Genomic DNA, 15,733 nt, shown 5'->3' on the forward strand with positions numbered 1-15,733 from the left:
TGTTTCATCTACTTACAGCTGTGCACAATTAAGAACCAAACTGCTGTAGCAGCATCACTTAACACTTAGACCTTCAACTTTGCTCAGAAAAAGACTATCTTGCGTTAAGCAAGGAGGATAGTGGAAGTACGGAGGGACAGTATGCCGAAGCTTTGCATGGAAGCAAGATAAACACTTGTCCTCAGTCGGTACTCAACTAAAACATTTTAAATAACAAAAATACTTCAAAAACTGAGATGTTTTAAGAGTAAATAGCTGCTTTCATCAATATTAAATTTAGCAGTTGTCCCTTGTGGGCCAGTTTCTGATACTTCAAAGTAAAGCTTGAAAATCTGTAAGGGAAATGGCATTTTTGTTAGCTTGTTACCTCAGCTAGTTGGGCAGATGACTATGTGCACTGATATTTTAACTTATTATATCAGCCTGTGGAGTAGACAGCTGTATATACTTGTGTGTTAGCCACTTTCTTTTTTTTTCCTCCAAAACTCACCAAAGATGCTATTTGCCTGCGGCCAAATTTATCCTTTCCTCTTTAAGTTTTGACATGTACATTTTGAGATGACAAAGTTTTACATTTTAGCTGAGCCTCTTAGGTCAGAAAAAGGGATTCTCCTGCAAGATAAGCTTGAGGGCTTCTTTTAAAATTGTTTTCTCTGCACATTTAAGGTTTTTGCTTTCCTTATCCTTCCATTATTTATTTTCCAAAAGCTGCAACTGAAAGAACAGCTGTCTGTCTTTCATTTTTGCTGGGTAATTTTGCTAGTTAACCTACCTAAGTTATTTTAAAAATGTAATACTATTCTTGATCAAGTGTTGTGAAGTTATTTTCTTAAGACAAACTTTCTGCAGTGGAGCGTTCCTGCAAAAGCGTGGGTGTATGCACATATGGCTAATTTGGCAGATTTTTCTAAAGCATTTGAAGGAGAAATCCCTAACTTCTACCTTAACTGGGGAGAGGCACTGAAGCAGCAAAACGCAGGCTGCCAGTCAACTAGGACTTGTCAGATGCAAGCCCAGCCTGCTCATCTCATGCGCTTAATTTCTGTTAGTCCGTGCCTCAGGATAGCTGTGCTGCAGCATTGGACAGCCAGCAGTGCCGAGGTGGACAGGCCTAGTCGTGGGTCAGAAAAGCAGCACCAGCACAGAACTCAGGATTGTTCGTGGGTGATGCTCCTTCCCACCTCCAGGAGCTCTCTAATCACAGACAGCGGTGTTAGCTTGTCTGAGGGGCAGCGGTTTGTATCCTTGGCAAGGATCTTTAGAGAACAACTTCGTGGCTATTACTCATGTTTCCTCCACCAGGCAAACTTTCTCCTGGATAGATCTAAAGGATTTTTGAACCTGCCTGTACCATCACGGCTTCCTCACCTGGTGCCTGGGAACTGGGGAAATAGCAAAGACTTCATCCCCTTATTTTCATATACATTGCAAGTTACTTGCTTCTGTTGTTGTAATTTGGGAATGAATTAAACTCTTTATTTCAAGACTTACTAGGAGGGAAGTCTAGAGGCAATTTTGTTCTCTTACATATCCAGTTAGTTTTAGCAGTTTTACTTTACAGGATATATCCAAAATCTGTGATACGGGTTCTACATTGTTATTGCTCACTTCAACTCCCAGTGTGTTAGAGAAAAATATAAAGAAATAGATGTACTGATATTACTGCTGCTGTCATATGGCTAAATACTGAGCAAGCAGTTCATAAGGAAACTTTGTATGTTTGCATCATCAAAGTCCTTTTAGATGACTATTTTCTAGATGCAATTAAAGCAAATTGATTTTGTTTTTCGTTGCTGATGTTTTACAGGTCTACCCCATCTCCTACTTAAGAATCTCCATGAGTCCTATTCTGCACACACAAAACAAAGAGGCATTATTAGCTCTCCCTCTGGGTGTGACACTGACCTTTACAGTCCATTTTCATGATAACTCTGGAGATACCTTTCACTCACATAATTCTGTGCTCAACCTGGCAACAAATAGGTAGGTGTCTACCACAGGTGTTAATTGCAGAGACAGCAAAAAAGGCCAAATGTACATACCCAAGTCATTGGAAGGAACAGAGATATGTCAGTGGAAGAAAAAGCCTGGACTGGGATTAATAGAGAGAGGATTTAATCTCTGAGGTCTTCAGAGACACTTCGGCAGAAAGAAGAATTCCAGTTAGCAGCTGGTATGCTCTAGCAAAAAAAAAAAAAAAAAAAAAAAAGTAGGTCTAGATAAGCATGATCCTTAGTGAGGTGTGCTGGAGTACCTTTTTACTTTAAAAGATTCTGAACCATCAGTTTGCCTGTATCAGTGGCCTATATAAGCAATTGATCTTATTAGCGTTTGCCTTTTAAACTGCCCTGCTTAACCAGTCTTATATAAGACATTGAACTTCTGGATCTGTCTTCAGATATACTCATACAGCCTTTGCCCAGCAGAGCCAGGCTTCACAAGGCCTTTTGGCCTTTACCTTAAGGAATAATAAATACTATAAAACAATCCTCTCTGGTCATTAGTAAACAATTATTTACTCCATTGATTAGCATAGTTTTGCTGCAGAGCACCTGGTAGTTATACATCAGTGATCATGATTAAAGGAAAGAAAAGGGGGTGAATGCCAGGTTTTCTGTCTTTACCTAAATGATCTACACACATTTCTGTAGCACACAGAGGTGCTTGAGAAAACACTGACCTATCTTCATGGCCAGGCACAACAGAGCTGCATCAGCGTGTGCTGATTATTAGCCCCAGAGAGAGAAGCAATGCTCATTAACCTCCGGCGCAGTGCTGCGGTGATCCAGCTCTGCTGCTGTCAAGACCCTGACTAGTACCTTTGTGTGGTGCTGCCTTGGATACCACCTTGGCAATCCCTGTGCTAGCTGTACTTACGTCCTCTGGTGTTCTCAAACACACTGACACACAAATTTTGGTAAATATCAGAAGGTGGAAATACATGTGATTTAGCATTGTGAAGTTATGCCTGAAAAACGGCATATTAGCGTGTTAATTTCTTTGCTTCTTGCCCCCATGAGAAGAGGGGAAAGAAGACACTTAACCTCATGTTAAAATTCTAGAAAAGTTAAAATTGGGAAACAGGTCTAACACACAGTTATGACCTCAGTATTTCCTCAGCAAAACCATGTGAGAACTGAAATTAGCCTCAATGACAGCTAAATCACTTTTATATTTTCTTCATTTCTGTCAGTCTTCATTAGAAGATATCCATCACTAAAAACAAGGAATCAAACAGATCTAAAAAGAGAGTCTCTACCTGCTATATATGGTAGAGATAGATGCATTAGAAACTTGGCTTAATGTAAAAGCATTTCTTTTTATCTGTAGAGATGACTTTGTACAGATTGGGAAAGGAGCCACGAACAACACTTTTGTAATCCGAACTGTAAATGTGGGCTTGACCTTGCTGAAGGTTTGGGATGCGGAGCACAGCGGGATTGCGGACTACGTGCCACTCCCTGTGCAACATGCCATCTTTCCTGAACTCCTAGATGTGGTGGTAGGCGATGTGCTGTGTTTGAGTACCTCGCTTATAAATAAAGAAGGTAAGAAGCACTTCAGTCACTGTGTTTATGCAGCTATATAAATTCACTTCAGTGCTGACTCTTCCTCATTCTCAGGAAAGCTAAATGCATAATTTATGATGTTTGCTCAGAATCAAATGTCACTGTTCTTGTTAATGATAAAAATAGGTTTGATCAACTCCTCTAATTTTAATTGTCCCTGCAATACGTTGCTTGTATTGAATTCACGAGTATCAGACTTCAAACATTCCCGTTCTGTTAGCTTGAAAGGCTTATTTTTATGGGAATAATGCAAAGAAACAATCAGGAAGGCCTAACTTCACTCCCTGCTTTTAATGCTTAGCGTTAATGGGCTTTTTTGAAGAGTAGAACTGCAGGTCAGTTTGGGGTCGGGCTGCCAGCCTTCTGTCAAGTGAGACCTTTGAATCTAGTCTCCATGGATTTCAAAGTGTGTGTTAAACCCATGCTACCCATGCAATAAGTACAAACTTACAGGCACCAATACGAGAATGAAACGCCTCGGTTAGCAGTGTACAAATAGTGTCTCTCACAGGCTTGCCGGGAGTGTGGAGCTCCTCATTAAGCAGCGTTCTTCAAGTCGACTCCAAGACTGGTGCAGCTGTGGCGAGGGATTCCGGCATTGTCACTGTTTACTATGAGATTCCTGGGTTACTTAAAACATACAGAGAGGTGAGGCACTGTAAAGTCCTGCTAGAACAGTTAAAGTCTGTTTGTGCAGTTCATGGTTTGTATCATCTGTGTTAAGGAGGATAATTTAGCTTAACAGTTTGTATTTTTAGTCTATACTGTGCTTATATCAGAAACTTGATTTCTTTGCTTGGCCAAGTTGTTTCTGGATGCTAAACAATTTTTAGTAAAGCTACTTTTGTGAATGAAGTTCAGCAGGATATACCAAGAACAACTTTCTAAAGTGCTGCACTGTATGTACTGTGCATCGCCAGTCGGAACTACTCAAAATATTTTGTTTATTTTATCTACAGTGCAATAGCACTGTTGACACAGAATTCAATGTGTCAGCAGGCATAAGCATGAGAGTTCTTTAAAAGTGAAATTTTTATATATAGGCTTATGCCTATTAAACACTGATTTATGTGTATTGGATAAAAATAGAAAAATACTTTATTAGCTTAAATTGCGCTGAAAGGCAATCTGTAAAATCAGAGAAAAGTACGATTTCTTATAAAGAGCATTGCAAAAGCTTGGCGTCTTCTGATCTGTTACGCATACAAGGATGAGTGTACGTCTGAATCAATACAATCTGCTCTTGCCTTAATTTGTGTTTGTTTAAGTAGTTATTGGTAACAGTGTGCTTCATCCTTTTTCTCCCCTCCCCAAGATACTGATTAACATACCGCAGAGGACTACAGCAACGCATGTAAGTGGAGTGAAAACAAGCTTACAAGGAGTTGCTGCCTCCAAAGTAATAGTTTCAATTGGGGAAAGAAGTAAAAATTTGAAAGGTATGATGAAAAAGTCTTTATGCTAGTTGTTTGTTGCATGTTTGTATATTCATGATTAGCTTTTTGAGGGGGAATGGTGTTTTGGTTTTTTTTTGTTTTTTTTGTTTTTTTAAGGGCCTGTGAAGCTGGGGTAGCAAGATCTCCATTCATCTCTAGTGACTCCTATCTACAGTCCTAGGAGTTCTAGGAAGAATCTCAGGGCCATGCTACAGAATCTGGGGCGCATCTTGGGTTACCATTATGATTTTGCAGCTAATAAAATCAGTAGATAATGGAAGTGTCATTTTACTGATAACATTAGAAAGCAGTTAATAGGTGATCAACTGATTGCTTGATTCTGTGTAATTCTAATTGCCTTCTTGAAATTAATGTATTTTTCACTGAACATGCTTAAACTAGTTATCCTTAAATTTTTTACAAAAAACTTTATCCATTAGAATCACTTAATATAAAGATAAAGCATCATATTGTGTCCTCTAATCAATAAACTGTATTTTGTTTGATCAGAGTGCCTTTTAGCCATTACTTTAATGCTTAACCTTTTTTGAAATGCTATTTTTTGTACCATATGTAAATTACCAGCTTACTGAAAACCTTCTTCCAGACACTAGAATATAAATTGAGACTCCCGGAATCATGTATCTTATTCAGCAGATATATCTGAGCAGAAAATCCTCTCTGGTTCATTATTACCTGCAAATAAATTATTCCTGGTTTAAAAATTATAAGGTTTTAATTTACTGTCTCTTTGGGAATAGATCTGAGATAGGAAGGCTGTCTGTTCTTCCCAGCTATTTTAAGATCATAACCTTGTGGAACTATTTTAGAAGGTGGCAGAGTAACTTGGTATTTCAAGCCATGGTTTTCTTTTTGCAGAGGAGCCTCATAACTAATTTCTTTTTCTTCCCTTTAGGGGAGTGCTTGCCTGCTCAGATTGAAGCCATTGCTGAGTTACAACCAGAGTCCATTATCAGTTGCCATCTAAATTTTAACAGTGATGCCTTTGATTTCCCAGCACGTGACATTTTCATAGCAGAACCTGGATTTGATGCACTTTCAGGTAAGGTGAGAGAAGATGCAGCGCTGAAAGCAGACACTTCGAATTCTGCTGTGGTTTAGTCCAAATGTGCTTTGACTCAGAGGCTTCAGCAGAAAATCTGACAGTCTTGGCTGTGTAAACTCTCCGGTTTCAATGATTTACTAATGTGAATTCTTCTTGTTCAACTTGAGTTTTCTGCATATGGCGAAAAGGCATTTATTTGTTTTTAATGAAATCTGAAAGTCGATGGCAGCTCATTCCACATTTCTTCCTGACTCTCAACTACAATTTTGGAAAAACTTTGCCTTATACAATGCCTTGGAAGCATTATTTTAGTGGGGAAAAACCTCAAACCTAGATAAATTTTTCAAGTACAGTGAGCCCAAATTTAGGCCCTAATTTTGCAAATTACTGCTTATGTATTTGTAGGTCGGCTACCTTGAGACAGAAGTGATGGTACTGCAGAGCACTGGCATAATATACTAGGTTGATGCACTTTATAGAGTTGGTAGCTGCCATGTTTTACTCCAGCTGAGTTGTGCAGAAATAGATTGCCTTGTAATGGGTTAACTTAGAAAAGAATATCATAGGCTCTGTATCTGTTAAACTATGGAACCAAAACCTGTCCTACTTCAGCTGCTACACATGACCACTCGGATGACAAACATTCCAAAATTGGGAATCTTTGCAGCAGTAGATGGCCGTTAGCTTTTTTAGGTGTTTTCTTGCCAGATGTTAATGTATTTCCCACATCTATAAATGCAATAGAAGTTAAGACAAGGGATAAGACAGGCAATCATTAATTTTAACTTCTGTGTACAAAAGGCCATTAAATTTCACCAAATTGTCCTCTTGAGTTAAATACCCTTTGTGTTTGATGTTGGCCTTTTGATAGCCCTGCTACATGTTGTTATTGCAGTATAACTAACCTCAGCGATTAAGCTGAGGGAAACTGTTTAAATGCGAAAATCTTCTGAAAGTAATACATTTTGATTTCTTTGTATCTGCATTCTGGGACTTAAACACTTCTGGAATTTATCATGCTGTCAGCCTTTGCCCTGCAACCTGAGTGTTATACTTCTTTATGAATGCTAGAATTGTTACATACTCCCCAAACATCATGAACTGGGGCTTAAAAGGAGGGAAAAATACCAAATGCTATGGAAATTGAAATAAAATTGTGAGAGTTGTCTACAACATGCCGGTGTTTCATAATCATAAAATTATTTTTAAAAGAACCAAAACACCACAGTTCCTTGGAAAGATAGTTTTTAATTATCCTCTATGTTAGTCCCTGTACCCTTTGTGTAATATGCTATTATATTTTGCATAATAGTGGCTGCCTCTGTTACTCAGCAAGGGAAAGAAAATAAGGGGAAACATGTATCTGGCAAATTCTGCTTGTTACTTTGTATCTTCCATACTGTTGGAATTTTTTATTATAGTTATTACTAATAATAGACAAATGTCTCATATTAGAAACATGATGAATATCTAAGCTTGAGTGAAAATATTATAAGTAATAAACCATGTCTCCACAGAACTGATTATGTTCACTGAACACTAGAATTCTAACATTAGATGAAGAGAATGTGATATATGATGTTCAATTTAGTTTTCAGCAAAGCCTTTGTATAAATATTTACATAAAAATATATTCAGAGTGGAATTGAGTCTCACTGGCATATTAAAATGAAATCTCATAGGGGCTGAAAACTGTCTTTCTCCTTTTTTTTAACATGACGTTTAGTCTGGAGCAAAATATCTTCTTTACTACTGGGATTGCGATGCTTGGATAAGCAAACAGACTGTCCATTCACCTACCCACTCCTGATTTTTACCTTCTTTAGCTCTCTTCTCTAAAGATCTCGCATAGATCTCTCACCACATGGAGAGAAAAACATAAAGATAAGCAATTAACAGTCAAACTGCTTTTGTTTTTATAGGGCATTACACCTGTTCCATCACAATGCACAGACTTACTGACAAGCAGCTGAAGCATCTCAGCATGAGTAAAACAGCACTCAGAGTTACAGCTTCAATCCAAGGCAGCCATTTCTCTGGAGAGCAGATCAGCACTGAGGTGCCATTCAATCCTGGGTTTTATGCTGACCAAACGGAAATGCTTTTAAGTAACCATTTCACAAGCTCTGATGTGAAAATATTTGGTGCCACTGAAATTCTTGATACCCTAGAGGTGAGTGTGTTTCTGAAAAGTATCAAAACACAGCTGAAAGCATTTTGAACCCTGACCCGCAATTTTCTAACCAAAGGAACTCTGTGCTGCCATTACCTGCTCAGGATTGTTCTCAAGATGATTGAGATATTCATTGCAGGTGTATTACTCCTCAGTTTTCACTTTTGCTTCAGGGTAATAGAAGTGTGTCAGGTTCCATGTGGAGCAGGTTGATCCCTGTGATAGTGGGACATGTGGGTAGGGGGAGCAGGGAAGCTGTCCCTTCCCTACTGGCAGGGACGCTTGCCCGCTTGTTTGACTCTCTCCAAGGACCACAAAGCCCAGCAAGGGATGCTTTGATTCTGCTTGTATTGGGTTATCCCAGATCTACAGAAATATCAGTTATTAGGGCAATCTTAACAGTAAACAAAGGTGAAGGGCTGCTGGTGTCAGTCTGAAGTTACAACCCAATCCAGCCCCTGCTGAGGGGTGAGTTGCTCTACATTTCTGTGGAATAATGCATTTCTGAAGCATGGCTTGGGAGATGGATGTGTGCTGTGTTTTATTTACTTATTCTTTCCTTCATTTCAAATGGTCTGTTGTGGCTTGTTCTTTCCTTGGCAGGTGAAATGTGGGTCACCAATGGTGAAGGCATTTAAGAAGGAGAAATCCTATGGACTACCTAGTTATGTGGTCTACACTGTTAGTCTGTCTGATCCAAGAGTTTCAAGTCAGGGATCCTTATCAACCACTCTAACTGTCTCTAGTCCTTTGACTGACCAGTCTATCACTATCCCAGTGACAGTGATTTACTTGACTGACAGAACCAGTGCACAAGTGAGACGTAAGTTTATCTCTAGACTTCATGTTCCAGAATAAATCTCTAATTTCCATCAATGTTTGTGCAGTCATAAAATTTGATATGTTTAAATCTGAGCTGGCAGCTAACGTTGGCATTGACATTTAAGCTGCCCACTGTGATTCAGAGACTTGAATACAATTGTTCAGTATGACTGAAGCTGAACATATTTCCCTTTTGGGTCAGTCCAAAATGCTCTCTTAAAGTTAGCATAAATATCCCAGTGCTAAAGTATCCAATAGTAGTTTTTTGCTTTGTTTTTATTTATTCTCAAACATACCATTATTTTGAAAACTTATTAGCCGATTGGGGCTGAAAAAATAGAGAACACTGCGTATCAATGTCTTGAGTTGTTGTGGGCAAATTTTGAAGACTGCATTGGGAATAGTTGTTAGAATCTAAGTCATATTACCGAAGTTGATTAAATGTATTTAGCATAAATAAAAACTCAAACTGAAATAGCCAAAAGTAGGAAAAGAACTAATTATTCTTAAAGCAGATTGGAGAGATGAGGTGCTCTTTTAACACGGTTTTGTCTTCTCTCAATTGGTTCTACAGACGGAGCTAGTTTATTCCAGCACTTTCTTGATTCCTATCAAGTAATGTTCTTCACACTTTTTGCAGTATTAGCAGGGACAGCTATTATGATCATAGGTAAGAGAATGAAAGACTGCAGTAATATTTTTTTTTCCCCTGTAACTTCTTAAAATGTTAGCTGTGAGATATAAAGGAGCAATTTCCATGCTTAATGGTTGGGTTTTTTATGTTTTGGTTTTTTTGACAATGTCTTGCAGCCTATCATGCAGTTTTCTCACCAAAAGAACAGCAAACTCATCCAGCATTTACCCCAAGGACAACTCCTCAACACAGCCATAACAGTAAGCAGCTGTTACCCAGTTATAAATGAAATTAATTGGTTAGTATTTGAATTAAAAGTAGGGAAATATCACAAGGAGAAAGCCTATATACTGAATTAAATTACAACAAGCACTGTGCCAGTTTCTAGAAAATATTAGCCTGGTTTCCTATGTGATAAGGCCTAGGCAATGAATCACTTGTTTTCTTGTCCATCTCCTGCCCACTACTCCAATCGCTAATACTTTTGACACTGTTGGCCAGTTTTATCTGCATTGGAAATGGCTAGCACGTTAGAAGTGTGAGAATTCATGAAAATCAGCAGATAGAGAGAGGAGAGCAATCCACGATTGTCGTCCTACTAAGGGAAAGCAAAGCAGAGCTCAGTTGCTAATACAATGTGCTTGGCAGCAGCTGACAGGCTACTCAGTTCATGTGACAGCGAACTGGCTGCAGCACATACAGCCGCTCTTCTGCTGTCAGCATGTTGTGAGATAGTGGGAACTGAGGCTTTTTGCAAGAGGTATAGAAGGGGAAACATTTGGAAGCAAAGGACACAGGTCTACAGAAGCCTTAGTTGTGTTGCTCAGGGAACAGTTTGTTCTTTAACTGGTTTTGGTCTTGCAGCCGTGTTTTATCTGTATCATTTGATATCATAATTACTTCCAATTTTACCTGTTTGTGATGGAACACAATCGCGCTCTCCTGAAAGGAGTTTGCAAAAAATACCCATTCGCTGCGAGGGTCTGTAATCACATAGCAGTGGTTATTAAATTTCCATTATTACAGATAAAAGTTTAAGATTTTGGTGAGCTGAAGTCATCTTCATAGAAATACTTGCCTGATATTTCAGGTGACAAAGCAAATCTGAATTGGAAGTTATTTGCTGAAATGCAATATATTTTGCCCCCCTCGGAAGATTTAATCAATCCTTTAACTAATAGGAGGACTTGCAAAATGTTGATAGCTATCACCAGTTGAAAAAAAATACACGATAAGCTGAAGGGGTTGTTTCACTTGGAATGGATCATTAGACTCACTTGCCAGGTATTCCAACAGATGATCAACAGCAGCTATTTATTTATTTCTGCCTCCACCATTTTTGAATATGATTGTTTTTCCCCTTTTCTGCTATGCTTCAGGTTTCTCTGTATCACCCGCGCCTTCCTGCAGTCCCCTATCGTCAAGCAGAAAAACAAGCCCATCATCCATGCTCTGGAGCACCGATTATGGCTCACGTTAGAGGCAGCAGGACTCACCAGTGCGCGTTAGGGCTCGAGAATAAAAAATCAGTGCCTTCAGCAACAGCAGCTTTCACAGTTTTGATATAATTCAGGTCATTTCATAAATGTAACTAACCTCATAATTTTCTTTTAATACTTCAAGCTCTTTGAATCTTGTTATGTCAATGCTTCAGTTCTTTAAAATTTATCTGCTGTTTTATGCTCAGTTGACAAGGATGACTGGACAAAAAGCAATGTTTGTGCTAAGATAGCTTTCTTGCGCTCTTCAAGCAATTAGAAGTTATGTCTATAGGAAAATGACACAAGTTTATTTACTTTATGTGAAAATTAACTTTCTTTTTAATGAACTTTTTAAAAAGGGAAATAGAAAAACAGGTCAAACATGAGCCAAAAATATGAAGGATTGTATATTTCAAAGGATTATAGTGTTTTATTTTGAGTTCCAAAGACTCAGGAATGTACTGCACTGATAAATGTTCTTACATTTAGCCTTACAATGTGATACATCATTATAATTTACTTTTTTAACATTAGGAATGCTGGAACAACTGTGACTAGATTTGGAGTTTGTTACAAAAACAATACAATCCAAAAAGTGTGGCTTCCTTTGGGTACAATTGCAGTATTGCTTTCTTGTTACTGTAAGCACTTTTTTTTGGATTGAGAATGTGAAAGCCTGTGCCTTCTAAGAGGACCTTTCATTTGACAGTACCTCTTTTTAATTCAAGGCAGTTTTTTAATCTGTGTTCTGATATTATACGTTTTTATAGGTTGTTTTACATATGCAAGTACCTCAATGGAAACTGAGCCTCCTTTTATTACCACTAGCCACCTGCTGCACTGGAAAATAAGTGGCTTATTTCACAATTACCATCACTGATCCTTTCAGTTGGTTCGGTCTGTTTGTCTCTGGTGTATTCCTGTACATACTGATACAGCTGCATCCAGGGTCTTAACTTCAACTATACAGTAAGATATTACTGGTATGACCAGACAGGGAATATTTGTAGTATAATATTCTAATAATAATTGCTCACTTTTATGTCTGTAAAATACAACATAGCATTTCACTGCTATGTTACTGCTGTGTTACTGAATACTGGATTTTTGTTTTGTGGTTGTATTTTTCCTCACCGCTAGGACACACAGATATAAAATGCACAATTCAGGGTACGCTAGAATGTACTCTACTAAATCAGAAAATTGATCACTGCATATGCTCAGATGTATTTTGCTTTCTAAACAAGAAGATGGCAGTGAGGTATGCTGACCTGAACTTTTTTGCACATTAATTTTAAACACAAGAAAAAGAATAACTGATTCCAATCCTTAGCCCTGAAATATTTCCCTGAGGATAGGAAAACACTTCAGGTGAGAAGCTAGAAGGAGAGAATCCTTCATTTTAGGGATTATAATCATAGTCATTTTTAGTCCCTAAGTAGTATTTTGCAGCTAACAGGTAGGGGCTTTGTTTATATTTATGAACAGTATCACAGTTGCAGTTGTGAATAATATTCAGGAGCTCTGAACTCTCATTCTCACAGTCTCATATGCTCTGATGACCATAATGATGGTAATTGCAATTGTTCTGTTTCAAAGAACAAAACATCTCATGTAAAATGTATTAAATGTGCAGAATTATGCAGGCAAATAGTCAAAGGAATGGAATGTGCGTACAGTCTATAGCCTATAGTTTTGGTTTCATACAGTGTTACAGAAAAGCAACGTCTTTACATATTATGTAAAGAGTCCTGTAAACTTATTTGCTAGTTTTTGAGAAATTGTGCCTTACATGCTAGTACTGCTTACAATTGACAATTTGGATGTAAATAATAAGCATTTGTAATTGTATTATTTAATAAAGCTTTGTAAGATTCCTTAGTATACTGTCTGAATATTCTTGCCTTGACTGTTTAGAATTTATCATCAACTACATTATGTGTACTTTACCTCCTACAATTCATGCCCCACTCATGTGAGTATGCCTCGATTTCCCCCCCCCCACTCCACCCTTGCCACAGTATGCCATTTTATGTGACAATATGTATTTTTGATTGTGGTTCCTGTTTATGGGTTTTAAAATACATCCCCCTACCACCACCTCTAGTCCCTGGAGCGAGAGAGAGCGGGGAAATCCAAGTGTTAAGTTTAACAATTTAAAGGGAGATGATGGCAAAAATTAGGTGAGATAGGATCAGGGCTTAGTTTTTTCACTTAGCTTGGAATCACTAATAGAAGTGCTGCTCTTACATTGTTAGTGTTGTGTTAATATGTTAATTGGGTTAATTAGCAAAATCGTAGTGTTCATAATGTCCTCTACTGTGCATGTTACAAAGACTGCAGAGCAAAAATGCTTTCTACAGCATATAGCTGGATGCAGGGAAGCATTTGAACAAGTTCATGTACAAAAAAGTTGAATGGAAGCTTGTTGTCTCTTAATCTTATTTGTTGCTAAACATAGTATGTTAGATTACAAATTGTTCATTTCGTATTTGTATTTATTTTTATACATACACTCCCTCTCTCGGTCCCAGGAAGCGGCTGAGAACGCTGTTCAAAAGAGCGGGTTTCCATGGCGCAGCCACGGGGCCCTGTCCTTATAGCCTTTCAGTAGTAGTGATCGTGATTTTACATTATTAATTTTTCTTTTTTTTTCATAATGTGATTTTCAAATACTTTGTCTACTTTTAATCTAGTATTTGTTGCTAGGTTTTCCCAGTTTTCTCTGAGCATCTTCAAGGCCTACTGAAGTCAGCAGTAGATGAAGAGGCAGCTTTTTTCCTGGTTTGTCTGAGCTTCCCACTTTGTTCATTTGGATTTTTAAGGAAAAATGTTCTCTCTCCTTCCTACCATCCATCCGTTCATCTCAGTGCTACTGTGCTAAACATTTCAGAAATGCTTACAGGAGGGGTTTTAGTCTCCTTCTCTTCCTTCTCTTTTCTACTCAGCCCACCAGTCTAGCAGTGAATGTCCTGAAAAATGAGCTGCTCCAAGTGGTGGGAGTACGCTGGCAAATGCCCAGTGTTTATTTCACCTCCTGAAGCAAGTACTTGCAATCTCCTGGCATGCATCTTCAGGAACTGTGACTTGCCACAAACTGCTAGAGCTGGAGGGGAGTCAGTAATATATATAAAAGAGAGTAGGTGTGGTTCCTGCAGCTAACTTGCTGCTCAAAACAAGGGTTTTGAGTTGAGGAAACTGAATGATCTGTGAGACAGACTGCTGCTGTTCTGGGGGTTATTTGGGGATAGAAGTGTTTGAGTATGTTGCTGCCAGTGTAAAGCTCAATTGTTCAGAAAAAATTTGTAAGGATTTGACTAGAATGAGATTTGGATTTTGCATTTCCTCTGTACGCTCACTGCTGGACTCATTGCTGCTTCTGAGTGTTTCTGCGGGAGAAGGGATGCTGGGAAGGTGTGCGCTGTAAGTTAGATGTCTTAATGCAAGTTGATTTATTTTATCAGTTAATAAAATATCAGTGCTGCACTCGAATCCAAATCTTGGTCCCTTCCCATTCAGCAGGAGCTTTTGCCTTTGCTTTTAGTAGGAGCAGGATTTGGTCCATGCAGCAACATGATGTTGGTTCTTGTACTAAAGGGTTCTTTTTCTTTTTAATGGGCTGCCTAGAGCTAAGTAAACTATGGAGAGGAGAAGGGGGGGGGGGGGGGGGGAGAAAAAAAGGCAAGCCAGACTTGTCAGCAGTTCGATCTCTAAGCCAATGACTTGGCCCGTCCTCCTAACGCTGCGTTTTCTGCCTTTGAATATCTAGCCAGAGGATCTCTATGGCAAAAACGGCCACCGCAACAGCGTTAGAGTGGCCCTGCGCGATCTGCTCAGGGGCAGACCTGTTCCCCACTTGCAAATATTTTATGTTGAAAACCCAACTCGAGGGCTCTTTCCTCAGCGCGCAGACGGCACCCGAGAGCAGCGGTGCCCGTGGCCAAGCCGCGTCCCCGCAGAAGGGGCGAGGAGCCGTGGGGCTGCGGGCGTGTGCCCTCGAGCCCCGGGAAGGCTGTGTGGTTTTGGTTTAACCCCTTTCTGGATTTATCACCTCAGCTCTGGGCTGGAACTGGTGGCCACGTTCATCCTTTATATTTTGTATGTCACTGCAGTATAGCAAATCCATTGATACAGTGTATATCTGCATAGTGGTTTGTACTTGGGTGATGCCGCGGCAAGGGAGCGGGAGGGTCCAGCCCAGTCCCGGCCCGCCCGGAGCCGTTGGCGCCTCGGCCGCTGGCTCCGACATGGCGGCCTCGCGGAGGCGCCTTCCCGCCAGCGGCCTCGCGCCCGCCCCTCCCCCCGCGCAGCGCCAACGGCCGCCGCGGCGCGGAGGGAGGCGGCGGCGCCTGAGGCGGGGCGGCTGCGCTGGCGGTGGGGAGCCGCCCGCCCCGCGTCCCTGCTTGTTTATTACTTACTGATTTGCTTGTTTTAAGCTCTGTTGAGGAGAAGACTTGCTGTGTACTGCTTTTTATCCGTGCAAACTGGAGTGAGAAAAATCCCCTAAAAGGTACAGCTGTGTTCAGGGTTAGGAAAAGGAGGAGCAAAAGAA

The 15,733-nt window shown here is 39.6% G+C and overlaps 1 protein-coding gene across 3 annotated transcripts in view; it reads left to right on the forward strand.

The window, feature by feature from the left end:
- The window catches only part of NUP210 (nucleoporin 210), a 94,099-nt gene extending 81,034 nt beyond the window's left edge, over nt 1–13,065 (forward strand). For 2 of the 3 annotated variants that reach the window (XM_068960240.1, XM_068960238.1), the window contains exons 31-40: nt 1,808–1,983; nt 3,331–3,548; nt 4,081–4,217; nt 4,885–5,008; nt 5,922–6,068; nt 7,994–8,244; nt 8,848–9,067; nt 9,641–9,736; nt 9,877–9,960; nt 11,080–13,065. In XM_068960240.1, the coding sequence (XP_068816341.1) occupies nt 1,808–1,983; nt 3,331–3,548; nt 4,081–4,217; nt 4,885–5,008; nt 5,922–6,068; nt 7,994–8,244; nt 8,848–9,067; nt 9,641–9,736; nt 9,877–9,960; nt 11,080–11,180 (1,554 nt within the window). In that variant the 3' untranslated portion in view covers nt 11,181–13,065. Of the gene's footprint in view, nt 1–1,807; nt 1,984–3,330; nt 3,549–4,068; nt 4,218–4,884; nt 5,009–5,921; nt 6,069–7,993; nt 8,245–8,847; nt 9,068–9,640; nt 9,737–9,876; nt 9,961–11,079 lie in introns of all 3 variants that reach the window. The other variant, XM_068960239.1, reaches the window with a different exon arrangement.
- The last annotated feature ends 2,668 nt before the right edge of the window (nt 13,066–15,733 follow it).

This window comes from Struthio camelus, chromosome 14, assembly GCF_040807025.1.
Source record: "Struthio camelus isolate bStrCam1 chromosome 14, bStrCam1.hap1, whole genome shotgun sequence".
NCBI lineage: Eukaryota > Metazoa > Chordata > Aves > Struthioniformes > Struthionidae > Struthio > Struthio camelus.